General features: G+C 57.5%; 2 protein-coding genes across 4 annotated transcripts; one reads left to right on the forward strand and one right to left on the reverse strand.

Annotated features, from left to right (window-relative positions):
* Positions 1-468: 468 nt before the first annotated feature.
* Positions 469-9,882, reverse strand: GM2A (ganglioside GM2 activator). Of its 2 annotated transcripts, none has more exons than XM_069028782.1 (4): positions 9,787-9,882; positions 3,108-3,260; positions 2,117-2,299; positions 469-1,990 (listed from the first exon to the last, which is right to left on the reverse strand). In XM_069028782.1, exons 1-4 carry the CDS (start codon positions 9,805-9,807, stop codon positions 1,835-1,837), a joined length of 513 nt encoding a protein of 170 aa, XP_068884883.1. In that variant the 5' UTR covers positions 9,808-9,882; the 3' UTR covers positions 469-1,834. The 2 variants fall into 2 exon arrangements, with proteins under 2 accessions (XP_068884883.1, XP_068884882.1); XM_069028781.1 differs by lacking the exon at positions 9,787-9,882 and adding an exon at positions 5,031-5,318.
* Positions 9,883-9,942: 60 nt separating this feature from the next.
* CCDC69 (coiled-coil domain containing 69) lies at positions 9,943-18,811 on the forward strand. Of its 2 annotated transcripts, none has more exons than XM_069028779.1 (9): positions 9,943-10,181; positions 15,265-15,334; positions 15,782-15,933; positions 16,146-16,221; positions 16,408-16,481; positions 16,718-16,819; positions 17,006-17,125; positions 17,361-17,458; positions 17,636-18,811. In XM_069028779.1, exons 1-9 carry the CDS (start codon positions 10,134-10,136, stop codon positions 17,853-17,855), a joined length of 960 nt encoding a protein of 319 aa, XP_068884880.1. In that variant the 5' UTR covers positions 9,943-10,133; the 3' UTR covers positions 17,856-18,811. The 2 variants fall into 2 exon arrangements, with proteins under 2 accessions (XP_068884880.1, XP_068884881.1); XM_069028780.1 differs by having other exon boundaries at positions 9,947-10,181; positions 17,632-18,811.
* Positions 18,812-19,324: the final 513 nt, after the last annotated feature.

Below are 19,324 nucleotides of genomic sequence, written 5' to 3' on the forward strand. Positions count from 1 at the left end.
GGATATGGCACTCAGCACCGTGGTATAGTCGACACGGTGGTGTTCAGTCACGGGTTGGACTAGATCGCAGAGTCTTCTTCAAGTTCATAGATTTTGTGCTTCTGTGATCCTCTGCAGCCGGGCTGTTCCTTGGGCAAGGCCCGCAGAGCCATTCAGGTGTCGGGGCTACAGAAGGTCACCAGGATGAGCAACACCCTCAAAGCCCCTCAGCATGGGCTGTGCCCCCCGGGACCGTGACTGTGTCCCTGTGTCCCCACATCACAACGCCGCGTTTGCAGATCCCTGCCCTGCCCCTCACACAGGAACTGGCCTCAGGGCTGCTCAGTTCCCCTGGCTGCAGCATCCTCTACCAGTGCCCCCACCCCACCACCTCCACCTCCCCCAGCTCACACCCACATCCACACTATTCCCAGCCAAATAAATGTCACCTCAAGGTCACCCCCAGCAACAAGAGGCACCAGCTCCGCGTCCTGGTAAAAAGATTTATTAAGAACATGCAGAACCTGCCCAAAAGGAGGTTGCTGCCCTGGCACTGACGGGGAGCAGGGGCAGAGGATTAGTGCTTCTCCAGGCAAAGCCACAGGGTGAAATAAAGTGAGTGGAGGGCACAGAAAGGCAGAGGGAGCATATCTATGTGGTGGAGAAACACCCGCAGCAGTTAAGGCGTATAAAGTGCTTGGAGAAGACCAGCCCTATTGAGGGGCTAAAATAACACAAGCAGGCAGGGACAGCAAGAGATGTGGGTGTCTGGTGGCACTGGGCACAGGGGAGTGATGACAGACTCACACCCTGCCCTAAGCTGCAGCAGGAAGGACGCTGCCTGCCCACATCACAGTCCCCAGGCACAGCCAGGAGGCCCCCAGCTAGGATCCAGGCTGCTGGTCTTCATGGTCATCTCCCAGTTATGCCATGTTCGGGATGCTGCTCTGTGTTTGGGTGCCTCTGCCAGCCTAGGGGAAGGATAGTCCCAGTGCAGCCTCCTGTCTCAGCTCAGTCCCAGAGAATAAATGAGATGAGTGGGACTGGTCCTCAACCAGGCTGTGCCCCAGCAGCTCATCACAGCCTTGTGTCGCCCTCTGGAGTGAGCACAGCCATCAACCAACCTTCTGCTGCTGGGAGCATCACCAGCCTCTTGGTCCCCCCTAAATGGGAATGTCCATGTGGGGCTCGGGTGGTTTCTGTCCTCTTATGTTCCTGATGTTTGCCACAGGAAGGGCACAAGGAAGTGCCTTCACAGGTACCTCATGCCACCAAGCTGGTTTTCCATGCAGGACAGGAATGCAGCAATAGCAGACCCAGAGCTGCTGCACAGGGACAGGTCTCCTGCAGCCACTTTGGGGACACTTCTGCAAAACAGCCCTGTACTCTGGCCAGAGGTGGTGGGAAGCAGGGACACCCTCTGCAACTAGTGCTGCATCCCTTCAGCCTGCTCCAGCACTCTCAAACACTCCCTCATCCCCATGGACTGCTCCCAGAAATACTGCTTTTCCCTGGAATGTTTTTGTCTAAAATTGCCCTGGTAGGATTAAGAAAAAAAAAAAAAAGAAACTGGATAAAAAATAATAACCCCAGGTCATGCTGGGGTTAGGCTCCAAAGCCACCCTGTCCAGGCAGGAGACATGCTGGTGATGGGTTTGGGGACAGCAGAACTGCCAAAGGGGCCTTACTGGGTGTAGCAGGGGAGGGAGCGCTGAGGGGGAAACAAGGGCTGCCTCCTCCTGACAGCAGGAGGAAGGGACCTCACAGGGATGGGTTGGGACAGGATGGGATGCAACTGGATGGGATGGAACAGGGGACCAAGCTGGTGGGGAAAGGAGGGATGGTGTCCCACCCCTCAGTGGGAGTGCAGGGAGAAGGCCAGTTTGACACAGCTGAGTTCCTCCCCACCATTGCTGACAACCACTCGGACACGGTAGTTGCCATTGGTCATCCAGGAAGGGAGCTCCACATCGGGCACATCGAAGTCACTTGCTGGTAGGGAGTAGGAGCCCTATGGGGAGAGGGGACAGATAGGCAAGAAGTCAACCAAAAGCCCAGCCAAAAGCCCAGCCCAATGCCAAAGGGCACAGTGGTACCCACTGGCACTGCCAGGGTCACCGCGGGAGCTCGGCCGTACCGCTTTGAAGGGGCAGTGGCAGGGGATGCCGTAGGTCAGCAGGGGCTCCGGGCAGGGCGTGCCGGGTGGGATGAGTTCATCGAGAATGCTGCAGACGTCGTTGTAGGTGCAGCTGCCCAGCTGGTCGATGCAGGGCAGCTGGATCCAGAGGTCACCCAGCGCTTTCTCTACCACCAGCGCTGCCTGGAGGGAAGGTGTTCAGCACCAGCACAACCAGCACGGGCACCCACGGCTCCACACCAGCCAACTCCCTCAGCTCCTGATCATGCAATCTTTGAGGTGTTCATGGGGTCACTGAACGCCCTCCTGCTTTCAGTTCCTCTCAACCTGCAGTTTCTCTTCCTCCAACCTCAGCTTGACCCCTTAAGATAACACCTTACATGCTCACCTCCTTCCCCTCTCCTCTGCCTGTCCCAAAACAGGCTGCTTCTATCCTGCAGTTCTGGCACCACATTCCCCCAGCACTCACCCCACAGTCCCAGGCCCAGACAGGCACCATAGCATTGCTCAAGACAGTCCACGCACACTGGACAGAGAGACATGTTCTGTCTCATTCCAAAAACTTCCCAAAAAGTGGTGCAGGGCAGCTGGCATGGCCCAAGGCTCCCAGAGCAGTGCCATGGCATGTCCTTGAAAGGAGCAGCCGGCTTGGCTGCTGAAAAAAAGGTCCTGCAGTGACCTCCCACTGTGGGGGAGCACCCACAGCACTTGGGTTTCACTTCCCTCCTGGAGCCATTACATCCCCAGGACATGAGACAACTCAGGTGGTTTCTGTCCTAGGGACAAGGTTGGGAGGCTCCCAGCATGGGTCTCCCTATGCCCACTGTCCTGTTCTGGCTTACAGAGCTCAGTGTGCTCAGCCCTGCACCTCTCTGCACCTCTCTCCCCAAGGGCTGCTCATTCCTGTACCCAGTGACAGGCATTTCCCAGCTGTCAGTGGCTGGGGAAGCTCTGCTTTCCCTCACCACACAGAGGCACATCTGGCACTTACCGTCAGAGGGGAACCCATGCTCTTGCCACTCTTGACAGCCGCGCTGACACGCAGGCTCCCTGGGATGCTGATGGGGTCAGGTGCCACAGAAAGGCTCTGCAGCACCACGGGGTCCCTCTTGTCACCACAGTTCTCCCAGGCAAAGCCACCAACCTGCAGCACCGAGAGACAGGAGGAGTTAGAGACAGGGCAAGCCTTATCTTGTGTTTGTAGGAGGTTTATCCAGAGCTGCACCTCTGACCCCTGCCAAACATCTGCTCACAAAGAGCCAGAAAATGACCTTCAGCCTCTTCAAATGCCAATTCTTGAACTCCTGAGCCTGAGGACATTACAGAAACCTTCTGTCCGTGTACCTCTGCATGTACTTTACACCCAAAGAGGATTACCAGGCTGGAATTTCCAAACTTGTCTCAGCTCTGCCTCCAAACACTTTGCATGTGACCAAGGCAAGATGTATCCTTCATGCCAATGGCACCAAGTAAGGTGTGTGGGGACAGGTCAGAGCAAGCTGGGACCAGGTGGTGGCTACACTGCCCAGGGGAATGCTGGGCAGGGGTGTGGGGGGACCCCCTTGGAGGGGCTGTGGGGTTGGCACAGCCTCCCACCTCATCCAGGACTAGTCCTGCTGTTGCGAGCCCTTGTCCACCAGCTCCAGCCACCTGGTTCCACACAGGAGTGGGAATCACACTCAAGAACCAGATGAGCCAGGCTCATCCTCTGCCTGATACACACCAGGGTATCCTGAGCTATAAATGAGTACAAATCCTGATCCAGAGTACAAATGAGCCCTATGGGATAATGAAAATCCACACACAAGAAGATGTCACCTGAATGGGGGACATCACTTATGTGTCCTGTCTGAGTTAAGAGTCGTGCTGGGACATCTCCCTACAAGTTCCACCAACCTGTCCAGCCACCACCAGTAAAGACACTCCGATTTAAAGGCGGAGGGATAGCAGCACTTGCCTGCAACAGCCACCTCCGAGACTGCCAGAGGCAAGTGGCAAAGAGACGAGCCCCGGTTCCCTCCCCGAGCAGGTTTGGCCGGAGCAGCCCGTGCCATGACGCGGGGCTCTCCCTGCCTGCTCGCAGCCGCAGAACCGGTGGAGGCTGTATTGCCTGGTGCCACACGGCAGCCCCAGCGGGCACAGCGCAGCCCACGCAGCTGAGCAGCCCATCCCACCATCCTGCTCGCCCGCCGGGAGCACCCAGGGCAGGACACCGCGCTCAGGACAAGCCGGGACAGGGGCAGGCTGCACGCCGACACAGAGCAAGAGCTGGGAGCCCGCAGCCCGAGAGTCTGCAGGCAAAGAGGCTCCAGAGAGCTGAACATTGGTGTGTGGCTGCAGACTGCTGCCCACCGAGCCCCCTCCAGCCTTTCCAACCGGTTCCTCCTTCCCTCGGGCAAGCGCAGATTTCCTGGAAAATAAATTGTGATATATCCCCTCCACACCGCGTGAGAGTTATACGTGGTAATTGGCTGTATCTTAATCAGCGCGTGTTACTGAGCCGGGCCCAGCACTCCGTGGGAACAGGGAAGCAGAACCTGCGCTGGAAAAGACTCACAGAGCAACAAAATGAGAGCCGGGAGACGCTCAGCCGAAGGACGAGGCCGCTGTGTTTCTGCGTTGAGAAGTGTTTGTAAACACTGGATCTCTCCTGCTCCGAGCTCACCCTCAGCCTCCAGCACTGCTCCCCAGAGCGGGGAGCTGCGGGGTCCCCTGGGGGTCCATGGACCCCACTCCCCTGCCCAACCACAAACACGCACCCACCAGCGACCTTCCACCCTGCCGGGGCAAGAAAAGCTTCTGGTCTCCTGTAATCCCAACGGGACGACGGAGTCTTCCCCCTCTCCGCCCCGCCGAGCCCCCGCGGCAGCCCCCTCCGTGCCCGAGAGATGCGGGGTGCGAGGTCCCTCCTCACCTTGCTGAGCCGCCGGGCCCCGCTGCGCTCCACCAGCAGCTGCGGCTGCGGCCCGGCGAGTGCGGCCGGAACGAGCTGCAGCGCGCACAGCGCCAGCGCCAGCCCCGCGCACAGCATCCTCCGGGAATGCGCCGGGAACGGGCCGGGATGAGTCCGGGGAGCTGCTCCGAGCCGTGGAGAGGCGAGCGGCGGGCAGGGGCCGCGGCAGGACCTGGCTGGCAGCGGTGGGTCTAAGAACCCCCGCGCCGAGGGGATGAGCCCTCTCTCCGAGCCCGGCCCACCGCCAGATTCCCCTCCCTCCCCCGAGGACGCTCACATTTTCCCTTCCCCTTTTGCTTTCTTCTTTTTCCCCTCCCTTCCCTGGTTTCGCTACCAAGCGCAGGACTGGACTCGCAGGGATGCTGGGACGGGAAGCGGCGCTTTCCCAAGCTCCCAGAGCCGGCACTTGGAGCGGGGGGGGGCGGGAGCTGCACCCACCACCCCGGAGCACACACATCACCCCGCTGCGATGGGGGAGACACGACCATCTCCCCACCACCAACCCCTCCACCCAGAGCTGCGGTTTTCCTCACATCCCACTCGGGGGTGCCCCGGCGGTACCCTCTGGTCTGTACCCGGGATCGCCACGCTCCCCCCGCGCTCGGCACAAGGCAGGTGGCAGCTGAAGAGCAGAGATATTTGAGATATTTCAGATATTTGAGACCCTCGAACCCGATGTCTATGAGCAGGGGGGAGGGGACACTAGCATCGGATAGCTCCTGACTGGGCAGTTTGCCACAGTACCCCTACCACCCATCTATCCAAAATGTTGGATTTAACGCCCCCTCTTCCATCCCTAACCCCGGTTTTGCGGAGTATTTTCCAGACAGAGATGGCCCAGGCACCCCCATCATGCTGGAATGGTCACACGGGTACCCCGCCATCAGGAACGGCACAGTAGCATGCATTTTCCCATATACTTTGGTGGATGGATGCTTCTATCCTGCGGAAGGGGCTGAGCCAACTGAGCACACAGGACACAAGTGTGGCAGGTCTCAGACCTTCCCCCCTGCCACAGCATCGTCAGGACCCACTTGTGAAACCCTTCCCCATGGTCAGCTCCGCTCTCCCTTGCACGCAGACACTGCTTGGCCTCCCCATATTGCTCCCAGCCCTGGGAAAGGTTGCCTGGCTTGTCCAAACCCCTGTCTCAGCTCTATTTTTAGCCTTTCGTCCTTATTTAGCAGCGAGGCCAGGCGGGAGCGTGCAGGCAGGGCGTGGGAGCAGGCAGGGGATGTCGTGGATGGTGCTGCCCACCCCGCGCCGGCAGCGACAACTGCGCCGCTGATCCACTGCCGAGGCTTAAGGGTGAGGAATAAATAGCCCATTCCTCCCACCCGGGAACGGAGCAGAAAGTTATTCCCTGGGATTAGTTTTCACTTTGAGGCCCTGGAGCAGCCGGAGGACAGGGATAAGGATAGGGATGCATGGGGAAAGGCAGCGGCACAGACGGAGCATTGTGTTTGGGGCTGGGAGGGGAGCAGAGCCCCTCACCTCGAGACCCTGGCATCACATGCTTTTCTGCTTCTCACAGCCAATGTGGGTGAAGGTTTCACTCCCCTATTCTCATCCTTTTCTACTTCATTTTGCCATGGGGGAAAAAAGAGAATAAAAGACTGTGAGAACAGGTTAACCCACATCTTTTTGCTTGGAAAAACACAGGCAGGGACAGGAATGACTTGAAATCGTTGTACTACCTCAAGGCAGAAGTACGTGTGACCTAAATCCCCGCTAAAGGAGCCTGTGGCTTTTTCTGGGCTCCAACACATGCGAGAACTTCTGCAGTTCAAACATTTTTTTTCAGCTATCTCACCCATGCAAACTCGAGTCACGAGGTCTCAGCAGACCTGGTTAAACACCTTCGATTTGCATTGAAGAAAAGCAGCCGGGACTTCATTACCTCTCATTCACAAAAGCAAACAGATTGCAAGTGATGAACAGGGCCGAAGGGTGTAACCAGGACCACCCTCTCTCCACTGTCTGGGCTTCAGCTCTACCAGGACCCATCAGACACCACCACAGGCCAGCTCATCACCCAAAAACCTTCCAGCAAAATATCCTCCAAATATCCTCCACCTCTCTTTTTTTTTTTTTTTAATTTTTTTTTTCCAGGCCGGGTTTCTGAAAATAAGATATGCAAACAAAAAAAAAAAAAGCAACAACAACAGCCAAAAAATGACCCCATGTGCACTCACAGAACCACTCTGCAAACAGACCATGCAGGGCTGGCACTGACACTGCCTTGTACCCATCGTGTTGTGCCCAGTCCTTACCAGCTGGAACCAGAGAGAGAGCCACAAGAGACACTTAAACAGTTTGCACAAATGCTTTTCTTATCCATAAGCTTTGGCAAACACTTTAAACGACCATTGGTACAAATTAACTCGACTTTCCAGCTGTTATCCCATTTACGGCAATTCAGCCGAGCATGTGATAAAGCCTCCTTGTCTCACTTTTCTAGACAAAACCCTGGAGATGTCTCCAGCTGCTGTCATTCCTGGGAAGAGATCAAGATAGCACCAAAAAAAGACATTTGGGCAAATTTCAAAACAAGCTGAAGCTGCTTCAGGTGGGGCCACCACACACCACCTCTGCTTTCCTGTTTTTGCCTGGGCAGAAATTCCCTCACTGCCACAGTCCCCATTGCCTCCAGGCTGCTCCGTGCAGCCTCCAGGCCCCTGTGCTCCCGAGATCCCCAGGGTGCTCTGGTTACCCCTACAATGCCATGGAAAGCCCCTGCTTTGCAGTTTCTGGATGTTTAAATGCTGTCCTCAAAAGGGAGCAAGTTTTCAGTGTATTGGGGCAGAGGAGGATAAAGCAGGGCTGAGATGAAAGACCTGTCTGGCAAGCACACATCCCATGCAGTCTCCACAGGAAAGATTGGAGAAACTGAGGAATTGCTAAAATCAAGCTAAAATAAGAGACCTTCAGGGTAGCACAGGCAGGGCTTTTGACAGGCAGCCTCACAGATGCACCCACAGGCTGAAGGAAGGGTGGAACGTGGTCTGGGCAGCCCTGTCTCCAAAAGTCAGCGATTTCTAGGAGCACAGGGTTGTCACACCAGAGCCTGCAGCAGAGGCTGGGGATCAGGGTGCTGGAGCTGGCCTCGCTGCACAGGCTGATCCTCAAGCCCCAATTCTGCTCTGCTGGCTCAATGCCTCAGCGTGATGTGACCAAACTCTGTTTTTCTGCACCATTGTCAAGAGAAACCCTACCTGGAGCCCCATTTTGTGGCACGGGGGCATCTCAGAGCACCCCTTCGGCACCCCAGAGTTAAAAGCAGAAATTTCCACAAGCACATGTGCAAACTCCTGGACCTTCGTGCACCAGCAAGACGTGATGGCAGCTGGACAGGATCCTCGTCAGCTGCCCACACAGTTGCTTCTCTTTGCAGCCACGGCCACAGCGATGCAAATTCAGCCTGGAAATCGGCATGTGCTTTGTGCTTGCCCCTGTAGGCCTTCAGTCTCTGAAGTCTGGACCGGGATTTTTAATTAACCTTGGAGAGGTGGAGACCTGCACCTTGCACTGTCAGAGCTTTTTATCCCACAAACGATCTACTCAGCCCAAATAAGTACTCTCATGCAGGGAAGGAGACTTGCCCCACTCTGAAGTGCTGGGAGAGATAAGAACTGAGACTCTCAGGTGGTTTCTGAGCAGTGGGAGCTGATGCCAGAAGCTGCTGTGACTCACGAAATTTCACTGAGGTTGAGCAGCACCCACCCAAGAGGACGCAGGCAACTGGTCCCACCAGTCCCCGGGAGACTTGGGGTAGCGTGGGCCTGCCCCTCGCCTTCCCCACCCTCCCATCCAAGTGGTGTTTCACAATTTCCCCCATCCCAGGGTTACCAGGGCAAGAAAAACACCTCCAAGTCGAACGTGACAGGACGACCAGGCACCTCCACTCCTTTGCCGCCCAGGCGAAATGCCAAGGTGTTGGCATCCCCGGAGCCGCAGGCTGCTTGGACTTCTCCCAGGGGATATTTGGAAAATGTCAGAATAGAAACTTGTTGACAAAAACTTGCGATGTTTCCATTCAGGCACGGCCCCGTGACCAGGTTCAAACAGTCCTATTTCAGCAGTTCTGGGTAGCACCAATGGGTTTTCAGGTCAAAATATGTGGTCATTCAGTAATGTGTAAAGAGGTAATTTTAAAAAAGCATTTTTAAAAACCATCAAAATCAAAACATTTGGAAGAACCTGCCTTTCCTCACATTAGTTTTTAGATGGGACACTTTCAAATCTGTGTCTTTCCCTACATGTTCAGGACCCATTTCCAAAGTGTAAGATTTTCTCCTACAAAAAGGGCACCCTGGCTCCAGGCCCAGCATTTGGGGTATTTGGGATGCTCAAGAGAAGGGTTGCCAGGATGCAGTCCCTCAGGCAGTATGGATCACACCAAAAGCCCTCTCCAGCCAGCACAAGGACCCCCAGAGCAGAGCTTCTGCCAGGAAAAACACCCCAAACCCACCACTTTTCCATAACTACCCCCACACAAGCTGAAACTTGATAGGGTGATGGCAAAAGCCAGATGGATTCTGCTTTCTCACTCTCATCCCTGTTCCTAAGGGGGCTGGGGTGGGTTCAGCAGTGGAAGCCCCTTGAGCAGCTGGTGCTGGGGGTCCTGCTCTCACCCCAGCTCTGGTGCAGGGGTCCTGTTCCCCTTTCTCCTCGCCCAAGAGGGGACACGCCAGAGCAGGGGTCCTGCTCTCCTTACCCCACACCCAGAACGGAGCATCCTCAGTGCAGGGGATCCCTGGGACAGAGCATTCCCGAAGCACCCCGGCCCAGGGCGGGGACACCCCGGGGTGGAGGGGGCCCAGGGCCAGCCCCGGGGGCGGGCAGGCTGCGGCCGGGGGCCCTGCCCGCGGCTCGGGGGTGCAGAGCACCCTCTCCCGGCGCTGCCTGTCAGCAGCTGCCGGACTTTTTTATTACTTCTTTTTTTAATTATTTTTTTCTGCCTGCCAGCTGGGGCGGCTCATCCCGTCCCGTCCCGCCCGGTGCCGCTCGCCGGGGGATGCCGCGCCCCGCGCCCCGTGGCTGAGCGGGTCCCGCCGGGGCTCCATGGGCTGCACCGGCAGCGCCCTGCGCTGCTGCCCCGTCGGTGCCGAGGTAGCGGCGGCGGGAGATTTTGGGCTGGGCTGGGCTGGGCTTGGGCTGGGCTTCACTCGGGTCGGGGTTCGCGTGGGGTCGGGGCTCCGTGGGGTCGGGCTCTCGTGGGACCGAGGGTACACGTTGTCGGGGTTTGATGGAGTTGGGGCTCGCGTGGGGCTGATGTTTGCGGGGAGCCCTGCTTGCACTGCTGGGGACGAGGGGTGTTGGGGGCACCCGGCGTGGGTTCCTCCCTGCCCCGGGGAGCGGTGGGGCCGGGCAGTGTGGCTGTCCCCGGCTGCGTGGGACCCCGCCGGCATTGTGGTGGGGGAGGTGGCAGCGGGGACAATGAGAGCTGGCAGCGACCCACCCTCCTGCATCCTTCTGCACCCTCCTGCACCCCTCCAGGCTCACCCCCACGTCACGGGAATTCCATAATTAAGGGGGTGCAGCATCTGGGATGACAATGCCCGTTGGGAATGCTGGTCCCATAGAAGACAGGCATGGGTTCCCCCAGCTAGACCTCTGCCAGCCTCCCATACCATCCTCCCTCATCCCAAAGGTTGTGTCCCCTTGTGCTGAAGGCATCACTCCTGTAGGGGAACACTCCTATAGTGGAACACTCTTGAGTCTCCCTCAGATCTCGGCATGTTGCTCTGTACTGAAGAGCTCTTCTGTGAGGTCTGAAATTATTTGCTGATTGTTATTATCATTATTATTGTTACTGTTTTCATTATTTGATGTGCTCATGCTGCCCCAGTGCCGCACCCCTGACCTCGGGAGATGTTTTTGCTGTCGGATGTGCTGTGCTTACTGGTGTTGGGTGTTGTGATCGCTGGAGGGTGGCAGGGGAAGGAGGGAAGGCAGAAGGCCCCATGGTGCTGCTGTGCCCCCGGCACAGGTGGCCCTTTGTAGATCCAGCTGTGAGAGCCTGGCTGCCCAGGACCACAGAACCCACTGCTGGATGTGCAGAGGGAGGAGGCACGGAGCTCACACAGCCCTGCAGCCAACAAGTGCCTTTATTTACAGCACTTGCAGACTTGGTCACTTCTCCACATCATGGAAAAAATCCCACTCTTTGCTATGTCATAAGATCAGACACTTTTGGGCCGTTTTGTGACTCTGAGAGCTTTCAAGAACGGGCACAGGACAGGGAGAAACAGCAGCCCCAAGGCCCCAGGTGTTGAGAGCCCCACGTTTACCGAAACACGGAAATTTGTCATTTGCCTGCAGACACTTCCCTTCCTGCACTTGCCTGCTCTCGAGCTCCTCTGCTCAGCCCTGTGCACTCCCCACCAACACTCATAACCCATAAAACAGCCCTGCTGCTGTGGCTGAAAGTCATTCTGAAAGTAGCACCTAAAATCCCCGTTATGGCTAAAAGGCATAAGGGCAGGCGTGGGGCCACTCCTGTCCACGTTCTCATGTCCCGAGTGCCAAAAGGCAGGATGGGAGACCTTCACCTCCCACTGCTGATGGGTGGACTTGCAGAGTTGCAAGATGGGTGGACTTGGGGTTGCTTGGGGTTGGGGGAGACTTCACACCCCGGGGGCAAGGCCAGCCAGAAGCCATGTGCAGGTCACAGGGTTGGGCACTCTACTAGGGCTGGGGGCTGCAGAGGCTTTTGAGGCCAGTCCCAGGTTTGAGGTGACCTTGAGGAGCTGGTGCTGGGTTGGGTCTGGTGGGTGGATGACATACCAGGAGCCGCTGTGTGCCCTGGGGGAGGCGCCTTGGCAGCCTCATTCTTCTCTGGCACCAGTCTGCGGGCAGCGGGGTGATAACGGAGGCACAGAGAGAACCCAGCCCTGAGCTGCAGGCGCTGTCCCCAGGGTTTCCTTCCCCTTCAGCTCCATCCATCCGTGCTTGGCCACTCACGGCCACCGCTCGCACTTTGGTCACGCTCCTGGCGTGAGAGAGGCCAAGTTGCCTTCCCAAAAGATCAGGGCTGAGGCTTGGCCGCCTTCCAGGGCTCGGGTGAATTTATTTTGAAGAGCTAGGAACTGTACGTAGCACCAGGAGTCAGGGAAGGGTCAGAATGCAAAACTCGGGGCTGTCAACAGTGTGAAGTGTTTGCCTATGGTCTGCGGCACAGATCTGAGTGTAGGAGAGGTGATAATCATTTCCTAACACAACCATCACCATCACTGGAGAAAAGACAGCAGCCAGGTTAAAGACAGGTCCCACAGATCTGTGCCAGCATTGCTCTGGCAGCACTGAGCATCTGCTGCAGGTCCTGGGAGGTGTTACAGTCATGGACCAAATCCTGGCCCCCTTCTCCACAACCATAAAGCAAAACCTCCTCCCCAGGAGCAGAGACAGGATTTAAATACTCATTTCCTGCCTCTTTGTGATTTCCTCTGCTAGGTTGCATGATTGAATTGCTTAATGTACTTGTAAAACAGGAAAAGAGGAAGAAAAATACAGTCCAAAACCCCACCTCACGCTAGGAGCTGAAGCAGAGGCTGCAGCCACCTTGGCTGCCCGCACTGTGCTGGCTGCTCTGCACTGGTGCTCCCTACCCCAGCACCCTTGGAGATGACTCAGGTCCTGTTGGAAATCCCTATTAATCCATCTATAAACAGTTCTGCTCCAGACTATTAGAAATATTTAGTTTTAAGAATGTAGATACTTTTGGTTTTTTCATAGCTGGAAGGTATTTTTGGCAGAGGTTTCCAAGACTTTACAGGATAAGCTACACTGGATGGCCCCCACCTGCAGGATGTATCAGGCTGCTTCTTCCCCAGCCAAAGCTGTTCCAGCTGGAGCAATTCCCAACCTGCTCCTTCCACACACACAGTAGATTCGAGGATGATTTTCCAGCTCTCCAAAATGAGCCAGGCAATACCAGAGGCACGGGGTGCCAGAAAGCTGCTCTGGAAGTGGCAGTGGAAAGTCCCTCCATATTTCAGAGCTCTCAGCCAAATTTTGCTTTTCACCCCAGAGATGGAGCTTTTAACCCAAAGGACAATTGAGTGCTTATGACTAAAATTAGCTCTAGACACTTTTAATTGCTCCTAGAGGTAGGAAGGTGCCTCACTCATAGCCTCAGGGCAAGTATTTAGATTTGTCTGCTGATGCTGGTGAACCTGTTGCTCGCTTCAGCTATTTCTGAGTTCAGTGCAGGTGTCTCAAATCATCTTCCTTTAGAGGCTGAGGAGCTCTCAGGCCCCATCACGCTGGATTTGGGGTGTGGGGGAGAGGTGAGGATTCCCTGGGTCTGTGCTGGGGACATTGCCTGTGCTATGGCAGTGACCAGCCGTGGGCTCTCTGTCCTTGGGCATCACTTTGCCAGTGAGCAGGTCACATGCAGCAGAGGTGGTTTGGTTCAGGGGTTTGGGGTCCCTCCTGGAGGTGGTAACAGCATCCTGCTCTCAGATCTGCTGAGATCATCCAAAACCCTTGAGGTCTGTGTCACCCCCCTGTGTCAGGAGGGTCCTCCTACACAGCCTTTGCTTTGTTGCAGTGAAAAAAAGGGAGGGAATATGCAGTGTGGGGTGAGGGGAGGAGGCCTTTTGGGACTCCTGTGATGCCCTCAGGATTGCAGAGCCTCCACTGTCTCATTCATCTCTCCCCTTGCCCCCCATCCCCGGACTTCAAAACCCATCGCAGGACATGGGTACATTAAATACCAGGGAGATGTACAATGTCATGAAGTGTGTCAGGGGCCAGGTGGGGATCCCTGGGGACCCTCTGCAGTCAGGTGTGCCAGGGTTCAGCAGCACCCCAGGGCACCCACGCTTTCAGGGTGAGCTGTATAAACGAGCAAAACAAGCCCTGTGAACTCTTGACTGCCGGGTGCCTCCTCGCCCCCTCGCCTGGGCCACGTTCAACGCCGCGGCTGCTCATGCCATAGAAGGGAAGATAAAGCCGAGGCGTCCCAGAGGCTTGGAGTTCTTCTGCGCTCTGGAACTGCGCCTCCCTCCAGCTCCAGAAGGGGGGCTGCAGGGGAGGCGGAGACAGGGACGCCTGTTTGCTTTCCCTTGCTTTTTTCCCAAGCCAGGTTCCCTAATCCGAGCTGTATTTGGCCGCGCCACTGTGCGCGGGGCCGAGCCGGGGAGCAGCCGGCACAGCGGGTTCCCGGCTCCCCGCAGGCAGCTCGGCTGCTTTCCTTAGGGAGCGGTATTTTTAGGGGCAGCTCTGCCGGGGGCTGGAGAGCAGCAACATGTCTGCAGGTGAATTTTCTCGCCGCTCGTGCATCTATGCCCTGCCCAGAAGCACAACTCAGTGATGGGCATCAGGGACCAGATCTGCCCTGCGCCAGCGAGGCCGAGCCGTGAGAGCCTGCGAGCTTTGCTTCTATCTTTCAGCAACTGATAAAAATATATCCACTCTTTTTTTTTTTTCCCCTCTTCTCCCCTCCAAGTGCCTAAATTAAACCCATGCAGGGCTGGAAGGCATCCCATGGAGCTGTGCTGCTGGAGGCAGCTCCCGGCTCTGGGTTATCTCAGCCCCGTGGCAGCAGTGGGAGCGTGCGGGAGTGCGGAGCTGTGCAGCACATTCCTGTGCTCCTGAGGTCATTGCTTGGCCGCCGCCAGCTCTCGCCTGCTGCCAGCCCTGCACAGGGGCTGTATCGCCTCTGATTTATGGTTATTTTTCATTTCTCATTGCCGCTCCAGCTGTGTCAAAGCTCATCTGTGTAAGGCCCTGGCAGAGGCGTGTGTTTGGGGGCTGCAAGGTGCCAGGGACCAGACTGACCAGAGCATCCCAGGACAGGAGGAGGGTGGCAAGGGAGTGCCAAAGCTGGAGACCTGCCAAGTGCTGCCTGCTCTCCCCCCCAGATGTTTTGCTGCTGGAGCCTATTTTGCACCAGCACCCTGTCAGGGGGATGTAGTGAGCATCCCCTGGGTTTTCCAGCTGAGTGCTACATGGTGAAGTGTCTGGGATGCAGGAAAGTGTCGTGAGCTTGAGGCCACCTGATGGGCAGCACATGCACACCCATGGGTGCTCAGGGCTGGAAGAGGGCAGGGGGCTGGGGAGGCACCACTGCTGCCCGAGGGGCTGTGTTTTAGCAGAGCTGATGCAGGCTCGGTGCAGGGCGTTCTCTGCCTGCAGCCACCTGCCCCTCTTTGTTCCCCCTTGCTCCAGCCCCCTCTCTCTCTGCCAGAGACAGCTAAAAGCCCAGCAGCAGAGCGGTCCGGCTTCCCAGGAGCTCTCGGCCTTGAAGACAGAGAATGGTGAGAAAAAAATGGGTTTTCCCTGGATATGCTTTCTGAGAATGATATTAAGGAAGCAGTGGACAGACTCCAGCATGGCACCAGGGAGGATGGGGATGATGTAGGTTCATGCTGGTGCAGGAGGGCAAACGGCATTCCAGAGACAATGGCATCCCAGAGATGATGGATCAATGATACCCTAGAGCCAATGGCATCCCATCATCTCAGTCAGACAGGTCATCCCCAGAACAGGAGACCTGGCAAGCTCTGTGTCCTCTCTGAGCCTGCCAGCACCATCCTAACTGGTGCTAATTTGGACCAGTGAGATGGAGGGAGGTATTTCTCCAGTGGGAAGAGGGCAGGGCTGAACCTGGCCCATCACACTGGCAGGTTCAGCTGCCCAGGATGTCCAGGCAGCCCAGACAACGGGAAGCAGCCAGTGCTGTTTCAGCTGTGTTTGTCTTGCAGCCAATGCCTCCCTGCTTCCTGAGGATGGGGAGAAGGCAGCAGTGCCAGAGTGGACGGACAGTGCGAGATTCCTCCAAGGCCAGGAGGAGGAGCGGCTGCGGGATGCTGGCCAGGCAGGCAGTGCAAGCGTCTCCCAGGACATTGAGATCCAGGTCAGTTGGAAAGGTTGGTGCTGCTGGAGACAGCAACTGGGCATGGAGCATGTCACCAGCTAGGACTTCCCAGGCAGTGATCATGGACCTGGCACGTGCTGGGCTGGGCTCTCCCATTTTTGCGAGGACAGGTCTAGGAAAGGGTGAGGAAGCCCAAAGCAGTGAAGCTCTGCATCCCTTCCACTGGGATATCTCATCTGACTGCTTCCCAGGTGCAAAAGGGAAAAGAGCTGGAGCTGAAGGAACAGTTTGATGCCCTGAGGAGAGAGCACACGGAAACCCTGCAAGGTGCGTGCCGGGGCAGCAGGGCTCCCTGCAGCCCCCTCCCCTCTCCTCGCTACTGCCAGTGCCCCTTTGGCTGCCTGTAGGGCCACGGTGATGCTGTTCCCTGTTCTCCACCACTGTGGGGCTCAGGTGGAGCCTGCTGCCCCAGTGTCCCCACACTGGTGGCACTCAGTTCACGTTCCCCCACAGAGCTCCAGAGAGCACACGAGCAGGAGAAGCTGCTGCTGGCAGAGTCCCACCACAGGTCTGAAGCAGCCTTACAGGTACCTGCAGAGAAATCCCTGGGGACGGGGGGGGCCTGTGAAGGGCTTGAGGACCATCTGCTGGTTCTGCCAAAGTGTCCCACATTCCTCAGTGGCCACCTCAGTTCCTGGTGTGCTCAGGGACCACACCAGTTCCTCCAGCCCTGGGGTTATATGCATACCACCGCCCAGCAGTCCCCACGCTCAGAAAGAAACCCCAGATACCTCTTACTCTGCTTGTTCCCTGGTTCTCCTAGGAGATGATTCAGGCACTGAATTCCCAGCTGAAATCCTTCCAGGACAGGATGAAGCGGGTGGAGGAGTCACTCTTGAGAACAGACTACAAGAAGCACATCCAGGTGCAGGGAGGGGTGTCAGGGAAGGGATCTACTATGGGGTGCTGACCCAAAGCCAAGGGGCTTCTCTGATGGATCCTGGCAGGGTGGGGCTGGAACCAGAGGGGAGCACAGGACAGCTGAAGGGGAGAGCAAAGCCTGTCCCAGAGAGGCATTGAGGCCCTCTGAACACAAGTGGTGGCCCTGCAGGAGCACGGGAGCCCCAGCCCCTTCTGGGAGCAGGAGCTGGAGAGTCTGCACTTCGTCATTGAGATGAAGAATGAGCACATCCACAGCCTGGACAAGAAGCTGCTGCACCTGGAGACCGTGGTAGGTTGAAAGGGGGGGTCACAGGTGGGCTTTCCTCTTTTCAGCTCTTCTACCCACCTTAATCCTGCCCAGAAACTGCAGCTGGAGCAAAGGTGGATGGAGCCCATTTCCTCTCTTGGCACGGGGAGGGGATGTGGGCACAATGCCACCAGGCCAGCGTTTCACCCAAAATGGGGTGGCAGGGGGTTCAGAGGTGCTTCCCAGCTCCCTCCTCACCCTCATGCTTCCCTTCCAGGAGGAGAGGAACCTTCTGCTGGAGGAGAAGGTGAAAACCCTCCAGCAGGAGAACGAGGACCTGCAAGTTCGCACCCAGAACCACTTGGTCATGGCGAGGTAAATGCTGGTCCCACCCACCCGGTGCACAGGTGGCACCTCCGATGGGAGGGACAGGTGGCAGTGCGGGAGCACATCGCAGCCTGCGGTGCCACCGGGTGCTTTGCGAGGAGCAGAGGGGCTCGCGGGCGCTTTGCCCGGCGGCTCCGGCAGCCTGTGCCCTGTGCCCGCAGGCAGCTGTCCGAGGAGCTCCAGGCCGCCCGCGGGGCGCTGCAGAAGGAGGCGCAGCTGCGGGATCAGGCTCGCCGGGAGAAGGAGGAGCTGCTGTACCGTGTGCTCAACGCGGGGGACGGCAGCCCCTTCCCCATGGCTGCCGGCGAGGTGCCCCTCATCGCCACGTAGCACCGACGGCACCGCGCTGCCGGGGGACTGCCGGGGCCCCCCTCCGGCCCTGTGAGCCCAGGGCTGCCCTCACAAGTGCCCCCCAGTCGGGGCAGGGCTCCGGGCTGGCCGAGCCCTCGGGGCGCCTCATGGACCGGAGTGATGGAGCATTTCACGGGATGCTTACGCCTGCATTTCCCCAGGCCGTGTGAGGCTGCAACGGGACCCTGGCCACCCACCATGCACTCCCTGCACCCCTTCCCCTGGTGAGGGGCTGTCTGGGGGTGAAAGGGATCAGCCAGGACACACAGACTTGCATTGGGCTGGATCTGACCCAGTGCTTGGCTCTGAGTATAAACAACACCAGTGCTGCCCAGGGCATGAGGATGACGAGGAGGCCACTAGGACAGGATGGGGACAATACAAGCACCGGGGGGATGAGGAGGGCACTGGGGACAGGGTGTTAACCTCACTAGGCAGGGCTCACACCCACGCCCTCCTACTCCAGTCACCTCCTCCTCCTTCAGCAAATTTCTCCCAGGTACTGCTCCTGCAGCCCAGGCATGTCCCAGCTCACCGGCACGAAGACCCCAAGCCCTCCTTGTTCCCACTGCCCATCAGCAGTCCCATCTTCTCCCCCAAAAGCTGGACAGAGGCTGGAGCTGCACATTCAGGGAGCAAGCATCCTCCCAGGGGGTATCAGGCTTTGGCAGGTCACATCCCTCTGCTTGAGCCAGTGCATCCCCATCGGGGAAGATGCTGCCAGCATGGCTGTGGGTCAGGGCTGGATGCACAGAAGCACTTTCCCCTGGGCGTGGTGGGAGTCACTGCTCTGGAGCTGCCACAGGCCTGTTCCCTCCCCAGGGCTGTTTAGCCAGGGCTGTACATGTGTGTGTGTGTGTGTGTGTGCACCAGCCAAGGTGCTGCTGGCTGTAACGATTACAAATCTGTAAGAAGCAGCAGCCTCAGGAATCCCATGTCAGTGGTTTGAGGGGAATGGTGCAGGAGCATCCCAGAGTGGGGCTGTGTGCTCCACACAGTGGGAAGAAGGGGAAGGGTGGGAGCAGGCACCACAAAGACTCGACAAGAAAGCTCCAGAGGTGGCCCTTAAGTCTGATCCCCATTTTCCTGCTCCTTCCCTCTTTTCATTCATTTCAATGGGCTCCCAGCACAGGGCAGACCCAGACCCTCCCAGCCTTGCCAAGGCATCAGGGCCACTGTGACAGCCACTTCCGTCCTTTGTGCTGACCCTTATCAGGAACAGAGCAGCTGAATGGGCAGCCAGGAAGGCAGCGTGGATGTGGGGTCCAGCTCTTACCCACACACCTCCATGGGGTGGCCAGAGGGGGAAATGGGGATGCCTGTTGTGTCAGAAACATGTCCCCCCAGGGCACCCTCTGCTCCACACATCATCCCTGCATCCCCCAGGTGCTGTAGCACCAAAGCAGGGGATGCCCCAGCAAACCCCACCAGGGATCAGGATTTCTGGACAAAGGGATATGAGGCTGGTGGGGTCTGGCATCCTGCTCCGGACACCTGGTACCA

Source organism: Aphelocoma coerulescens, chromosome 13, assembly GCF_041296385.1.
Source record: "Aphelocoma coerulescens isolate FSJ_1873_10779 chromosome 13, UR_Acoe_1.0, whole genome shotgun sequence".
NCBI classification, from domain to species: domain Eukaryota; kingdom Metazoa; phylum Chordata; class Aves; order Passeriformes; family Corvidae; genus Aphelocoma; species Aphelocoma coerulescens.

Coding starts and splice junctions, on each gene's coding strand:
- GM2A (XM_069028781.1), bottom strand. CDS start 5,147: ATGCTGTGCGCGGGGCTGGCGCTGGCGCTGTGCGCGCTGCAGCTCGTT. Junction 3,261..5,030: donor GGGCCCGGCGGCTCAGCAAG/GTGAGGAGGGAC, acceptor TCGGTGCTGCAG/GTTGGTGGCTTTGCCTGGGA. Junction 1,991..2,116: donor GCCACTGCCCCTTCAAAGCG/GTACGGCCGAGC, acceptor CTCTCCCCATAG/GGCTCCTACTCCCTACCAGC.
- CCDC69 (XM_069028779.1), top strand. CDS start 10,134: ATGGGCTGCACCGGCAGCGCCCTGCGCTGCTGCCCCGTCGGTGCCGAG. Junction 16,820..17,005: donor ACTACAAGAAGCACATCCAG/GTGCAGGGAGGG, acceptor GTGGCCCTGCAG/GAGCACGGGAGCCCCAGCCC. Junction 17,126..17,360: donor TGCTGCACCTGGAGACCGTG/GTAGGTTGAAAG, acceptor CTTCCCTTCCAG/GAGGAGAGGAACCTTCTGCT.